Source organism: Calliopsis andreniformis, chromosome 9, assembly GCF_051401765.1.
Source record: "Calliopsis andreniformis isolate RMS-2024a chromosome 9, iyCalAndr_principal, whole genome shotgun sequence".
NCBI lineage: Eukaryota > Metazoa > Arthropoda > Insecta > Hymenoptera > Andrenidae > Calliopsis > Calliopsis andreniformis.
The window spans coordinates 1,118,553-1,125,719 of NC_135070.1; the positions used below are offsets into that span (position 1 = coordinate 1,118,553).

Sequence of the window (7,167 nt, forward strand, 5' to 3'; positions counted from 1 at the left end):
GGAAGCAGCGGCGTGGAAAATTTATTTAACGCATTGTGTAAATAACACGCGCGTTCGGCACACGCTGCCTGAACCATCGCACAGATAATGCGTGCATGCACAGTCCCATCAGAATTGTGAGTATTGATCGTTTCGTAGTAAACATATAGTTCGCACTAGCGCGTGTCCTAGTGTATTCTAATATGTCGATAAATATGGCGAAATAGTGTCCAACGGTATATGGCTATCGGCAAAAGTGGATACATTTCGTTTCTTCTGCGTTTCATGCGAGGGGAGCGAAAGGAGGGTCAATGACCTCGCGGAAAATCGATCGACCCGAGATCAGAAAGGACGAGGGTCAACTGGTAGAAATTGCAATCTCGTTATTAAAGGAGCACAAGATACGTTTTCATCCAGCGATGAAAATTGCATGGTGTTGGAAGAATCGGATGAACGTGAAAAAAAATGCGGGGAAATTAATACAAAAACCTGCAGTTTCAAGTGTTTATTCCAAATAAAAATATTTATTCATGAAGTAAACGAAATTCTTTCGGCCAAAAAAGCAAATGAAAGAGAAATAATCATTAAGGATATTAAAAATGAAGAGAATTAGAAAATCAATAAAATAAAAAATGCAGAACAGTCACTGAAATATTTTATAGTCCTAAATACTCCAAAGGACTAGAATGTTTATATTTAAACTCTCTTTCAAGAAACAATCTATATGTAAGAAAATATTCACTGTTATCCCATTGATTAACCTGACCGAAGAACGCAACGCATGCTCTACTTCAAACAAAATTAGTTTGCCTTCAAATACGAGTGGACCGATCGCGTTATTAGGATATGGAAACCAGCAAATGTTTGTTGCACAGCGTTAGACTTCTTTGACGGTGTACAGCAGCTCAGCTACACAGCCAATTATGATTATTCCTTCGACAATAACGTTCCGCCGATAGAAGCAGTAGACTCATCTATGAAAGCCTAGAATAAACAAACGCACGCGAACGTAACGTTCTGCCATCGATCCAGGAATCATCTGTCAAAAAATGTAAGAGAAACTCCACTCGGTCCGAGGCGTTGGTTCGCGAGTGCGATATGTGCACCGCAGGTCCGAGAGGCCGCGAAGGTGCACGAGAGGTCGCGATCGAAGCCCGGGGATCGAGAAATCTTTTTTGTCGCGCCCAGTGCCCGCGCGTATTGGCTCGCCGCGTTTCGTATCCGCGTATTTTCGGACGATTTTCTCCTCTGTCCACAGCGCGGGAAAGAGAAAGGGAGCTGCTCTCTCTCTCCCACCCCCTTTGCTCCTCTGCTCGCCCCTCGGTAACGCTCGCGCGTCTCTGCGGAACGGGAGGCAACGGACCAGCGTTTAATGTAAATCGCCACGCACGGGCCGCGCGCACGAGAGGGAGAGGGATGCTCTAGGGCGCGAGAGGGCCCGGGAAGAGGGAGAGAACGAGGAACGCGGAGCAGGAGGGGGTGGGACGGGGTGTCAGGAGCGAGAGAGCGAGGAGAGGGTCAGAGAGACACACACGCATGTAGAGGTAAACGTGCACCTACGCCCGCGACTCCCCCTTTCTCCCCCTTGCCGCTCTCTCGCTCTCTCTTCCTCCCTCCCACACCACTATCGCTGAATACTTCCATCCCGTTCGGCGGTCGGCTCTCTTTTTCGATCCAGCTCCATCCCTGTCGTGCTGTGCACGCCTTCGATCGCTTCTACTTCCTCTCTCCTCGCGCTCTCTCGGTCTCCCTCGCCCCACTGTTTCCCTCTCGCACCGCGACCACGCTCGCACAGGGACGATAGCAGTGCTCTTTTTTCCCTCCGTTTTTTCCTCCCGGAACGCCCCCGAGCCGGCGAGTGATTTTTATAATCTGCTACTTGTTGCGCGGCGTGGCGGCGGCCGGCGCGCGGCCCGCTCGGAAAAACCGGAAAATAGAGGAAAACAAAGGCCAGCGGAGCAACGACGCGACCAGCTACGTCCATGGAACGGAACGGGGTAGTCGTGCCGGCCAATGGGGTGGGAGTGTGCCGGGGTGGTCGAGAGGGGGAAAAAAAAGAAAAAGGCACCGCGGGACCAGCCGACGGATGATTCGCGCGCGTGTGCGTGCCTGCCCGCCTCTGGAAGCGTTGCTGTCCCGCGCGCGCTCGTACAGACGATTTTCCCTACATTTTTCATGCTTTTACATATTTAAGTCGGCCGAACGAGATTTCGTTGGTTCCCGTGAAAGCTTCCAGTGAAATTGTTGAATACTCTGCGACAGAATGAACGTCCATAACGAATCGGCGCAGAGGCAATGCAGTAGTCAAAGAGAAATTGAAGATTTGAAAAATAATAAGTTCCTAGGCTCTCTTGATTTTTCCATCACAACAGCGAGAAAAAGCGGCATTGAGTGGACGGGACGAGGGCACAGTAGAGTGACTGTTCGAGCCGCGCAAAATGGCTTCCTCCTTTTCAGGAATTATCGCGATGTAGGAAGTCTCCGTCGGCGTGGTGGGGGTGGAGGTGGCCGCGAGCGGCTGTCGGCCGAAAGTTTAAAATAGAATATCTCGCGAGTAACTTTCATCGGTCGTCAAAAAATCATGCAGTGTCGTACCTAGCGGGGGGCCCTGTCTCCCACCCACCGCGCGGGCCAAAGAGGAAAGGGAAGCCAGTGGAGAGCGCCGCGGGAATAAACCCGCGAGAGAATGAGAAGGAAACGACACCGGGAGAGAGCGAGCGTTCCTCTCTGCGCGGCGCTCCGCTTCGCTCCGTTCGCCAAGGGGCTCTAGGATAGGCCACGCGGTTTAGCTTCAACGTGGAAACAGCAGAATGTGCACACGCACGCAGACAGATGCAGGGGCGCGCGAACTGTGGCGCGCGTTGCATCGCCGTACGAGCAATGCGCTCGCGCTCGCGCGAGTCTCCGTCTGCCACGTCCAGCCGTCCCGCGAGAATTTACCGCCGGTAACTGCGCTCGGGCAGGAAGTTCTCGCGCCCGCACGAGGAAAAAGATATTTCAGAGCTTTCGTTAATTGCGACGCCGATACCGTATCAGGAATTAATGAACCAGTATCACAGCAATGATGCTAAACAACTGTAGACACGTTAGCTTCTGCGACTCCGAATCCATCGATTTTTGCAGCAAGTGTACGTTTCAGTAAAGGGTAAACGATTAGCAGATGCTGTATTCATCCGCGTTTGTTTATAGCAAAACACGCAAACTCTGGGGCGACTTGGACAGGTTGAAGCTTCCTATTTGAAAGCGGAGATGGAAACGTGACTGTTTCTTGAGAAAGAAGTTTCTTAAATAACTGGAAGAATTGATGAATGATAAAATATAGAAAATAATGGGTGTGAAATATAGGATGAGAGATGCTTTCTAAGTGTAACGCAGACTTTTTCGTGAAATTTTATAGATTTGCGAAACTCGTCGAGTCGAATACGTCAATATCTACTTATCGGACCATTTAGTCTGATAATTGAGGAAAAATTAGTAATTAAATTTTTTTCGGCAATTTAACTTCCTGAAATATCTCTAAACTTGTAAATTTGTCAGTTTCTGAATCTTTTCAAAAAATATGACTGGCATGAATTACTACTACAGTATTTTCTCGATAGATACCTATAGTTCACTGCTAACTGCTGAATTCGGAGAGAAGCATGTTTTCAACGTTGACTTGTGCTCATTGGGTCTTAACATTTACTCTAATCAATTTCAAACTTTAGCAAACTTAACGACAAGTCTAAAACAAAGCATTCTACATTTCTTAAGTTATTGTCCATATGCCTTTAAAAAATGGCATTAATGTAATCAATTTGACAAGTTGTATAAACTAATGAGTTTTGATCTAACAGTAAGCTGCGTATTTCTCAGTTTTGGTTGCATCGCAGAATCTTTCTCTGAATATTATGCTATTAACTAGTGATCCTCATTTATGGTACAGTTATAGATAACGACTAAGCTAATAAACAATATTGCTCCAGAAATATTGCGTTCTAATAGTAGCAAATTCTAAATCTCCTCCTCCCACCACTGTCCAAGACAGTTTCCAATTTGTTCGAAAGATAATAGCATCACATCCTGAGCGTTTCACTCGAAAATTGCAACATTCCAGCCACCGCGCGATCCGCGAATCGTGATTGCGACAAAGAAGCAACATGTCGGGTCCGTAGATCATCCCGGTGTAGATGCACGGAGTCTGCACAGAGCTCTGATTTTCACTCTCCACGCCAATGAATGACGTAGCGAAGATACTCCGCGGCGGTGGCGGCGGCGGTGGCGGCAGCGGGTCGCTACGCTCGCTCATATTCGCTAGAGCTCGCGCTCGCCTAGCCGCGCGCGCGAGTAGAGTACACACGGTCCGATCGTGGGCGCATGCGCAGACGCGGTTGCGCGCCGCGCCGCGACTCGACTCGACTCGCCTCGGCCCTCGTTCTCCTCGGGTCTCCGTGGCTCGCCCTCCCCGCCGCCAAGGTGCATGCATGCATTCTATGCGGCGTGCACCGCATTAGATGCATTTCTAAGTCGCGCCGCAATAAATCGCAGAAATATCGAAGTCGAGAAGCCCCGCGCTGGCCCCGAGATCACCGAAACACCGTGGCTGAGTGACACTCGACGATCGAAGATCACGACGAGGCGATCATCCACCGGGGACCAAAACGGATTGCAACGATAAGGAGGCGCAGAGAAGCCGGCTGAGTAGCACCGGAAAACGGAGCCACGCTCTGCCTGGTCGACTTTCCTAGAGACACCTTAGCCTACTGGTCGAGGAAGAGAAGATTCCTCTCTTTGGAGAAGAAGATCCCGGGGGAGGAAGGATCGCAGCGTTGGGCATTTCTTCAGAGAGATCGGCTTTCCTGACAGTCTGCACACGCGTTCCAGCATACGCACGTGCGAGCCTGGTGACGTCTTTGGACGCGAATCCCTCTCCTTGGCATTGCTGCGGTGGGGGCAAGGGTTGATCGATTCAAGTAGATCCCACTTTCCCGATCGGGACAGGTGAAAAAATCCGACTATCGCGCTAATCGAGACGGACACGTAATCGTGAGGCTCAAAGCCATAATCCACGGCCGTGGCTCACCGGGCAGGAAGTGACAAAGGTTACGCGTTCAGTGAGTCGACCGCGCGAGTCTCATCGTGGCCGCGCGTAATATCCACGGGAAAGGGCTGCCGCAGATGCGAGAGCATCTCGAAGGAGGAAGAAAAGAATACGACGCACCGAGTCACGTGCGAACCAGTCCCTCCCACTTGTGGGCTCCGTGCCGCGGATTTCAGTGCGCTGAAAATCGTAACGTCGCGAAGCTCTCGGAGCTGTGCACCCTGAAGTGATCGCCTTTGGAACTCTCTACAGCTCGACTGAAGCAAAATTAAGAAATACCGAAAGCCTAACGAACCTGAAAGCTTCCTCTCCTTACGACACGTGCGAAGTAAATCAAGAAGAAATTGTCAGGGAAGGATTTCAAAACTTCGGGACAACGAAGATCGAGACATTTTGCGTGCACCTTCTCGCCGGCAAGCACGTGTATTTTTTCACTAGCAGACACTAAGGAGTTCAACTGTCGACTGTCCATCGGGCACACGCAGTGTCGTTTTCGAGGCAACGGAACCGCGGACCAGCGGTCGGAGCGATGCACACAGAGATTAACGCCGCTCGAGCGTTGATGCATCTTTGAAAGAAAACGGGAGAAAGTGGGAAGAATCCCGGCGCGGTGCGGCTTGGTCGCCGGGGTACGAGCGATTGTTCGCGCGAGTCGCGTCGATAAGGAAAGGCGCGTGCACGCTGAGAGAGGTGTACTTCCGCGTTTCGTCGTTGACGATTCGAGCTTTTTCGGCGGTGATTAGTCGCGCACGAGTGAGTGAGAGAATCAGGACCGGTCGGTTTCGCGAAATAGTGTCGGATGAACTGGACGCACGGGCTGCACCAAGTGGAAGAGGATGGTGACGAAGACGACGACAACGACGACCACCACCGCCGCCACCGTGATTACGAGCCCGAAGAAGACGATGATAACGAGAGCCTGGTAGAGAGTGGATCGACGAGCGCTGGCGAATTCAGGTAAAACTGTGTTACGATCGAACGACGAGACTTTGGCTAATGGCTTCGTGCTGTCTTTGACGCTGGAGGGACCCGCTCGCGATTAGAGTTGAATAATCGAGTCTGCTCTAATCTCTACGATACTAATCTTTTCTTGATTTTTTAACTGGCCTCCGAGAGGTCCCTCCAGGCATCTCTTTCGTTCTACAATCTAACAACTATTAATATTCCTTGCTTGCAGAACTCTGACCGGTACGCTTTAGCCGCAAAACTAACAAACCGAAAGCACGCGGATTGGAGGAAAATGGCTGGTGCGGACCAAGCTCCCAAGACTCACGTCGCTCCCGTTCCTGCTCGTTTTTCCCGGCTTCGTGTCGTAGCTGCTTTCTTCGTTGCTTCGCTGATCTCGCGAGACGCACGCTTCACTCCTGCCTCCCCTCACTCTCCACTGACCCCGGAAAGAATAAATAAATGAGAATAATCTTGCACGGAAGATCGTGCACGTTTTGCTCGATAACAGCGGCAAAACTATCGAAGATCGACTACGAAGCTATGCCCAGCTTTCGCGAAACGATCGATCGAATAGATGGTGCAAGGAGGGAGTTATGTGGAAAACAGGAAGAGGAGGAGTGGAGCGGGATGATTAGTTGCAGTGTTTTGGAAAACAATGCGCAGAATTTCGCTGGCGATAAATAATAAAGGACAAATAAAGTGTATATCGTCTGGGAAGAGTGAAGTGGCGCGCTGCGCGCTAGTAAACAACGCACGGGTATGTGTATTGTGCATTATCAAATAAAAATTGAATAAAATACGAGCCGAGGCTCGCGTCTGACCACTCGAACCGTTGTATTGCCCCTTTGGCGTCACCTTTCCACTCGACTATAATACAGCATCCGAGTGCTTCCGAATCTCGGAACTGTTTGCCTATTTAACACAACCTTGCTCCCAAAAAATGAAAAGATAGAATGGCGAGCGTTACCCACTCGCATTACAATTAAATTTACCTGGCTGGAAAGGCGACAATATTGCGATTCACGCGTCACGTATTCGATCCTCCCCTCGCTTGCCTCTCCCAACGGCTACCCTCGAATTAAACCCTTAAACAGGTCCTGCCCAACGACACCTCGAAACGCGTTTGCGTTCCACCGAGTAACGAGATAATGCTCTGGCAA

The 7,167-nt window shown here is 50.3% G+C and overlaps 1 protein-coding gene across 1 annotated transcript; it reads left to right on the top strand.

Annotated features, from left to right (window-relative positions):
• Positions 1-5,753: 5,753 nt before the first annotated feature.
• LOC143183687 (uncharacterized) lies at positions 5,754-6,836 on the top strand. Its single transcript, XM_076385358.1, has 2 exons — positions 5,754-6,016; positions 6,490-6,836. Exons 1-2 carry the CDS (start codon positions 5,859-5,861, stop codon positions 6,689-6,691), a joined length of 360 nt encoding a protein of 119 aa, XP_076241473.1. The 5' UTR covers positions 5,754-5,858; the 3' UTR covers positions 6,692-6,836.
• The last annotated feature ends 331 nt before the right edge of the window (positions 6,837-7,167 follow it).

What these genes read in the sequence shown, in the direction of transcription:
- LOC143183687 (XM_076385358.1), top strand. Translation starts at nt 5,859, where the DNA reads ATGAACTGGACGCACGGGCTGCACCAAGTGGAAGAGGATGGTGACGAA. An exon ending in ACGAGCGCTGGCGAATTCAG is followed by an intron (nt 6,017 to 6,489) that starts GTAAAACTGTGT and finishes CTTGCACGGAAG; the next exon opens with ATCGTGCACGTTTTGCTCGA.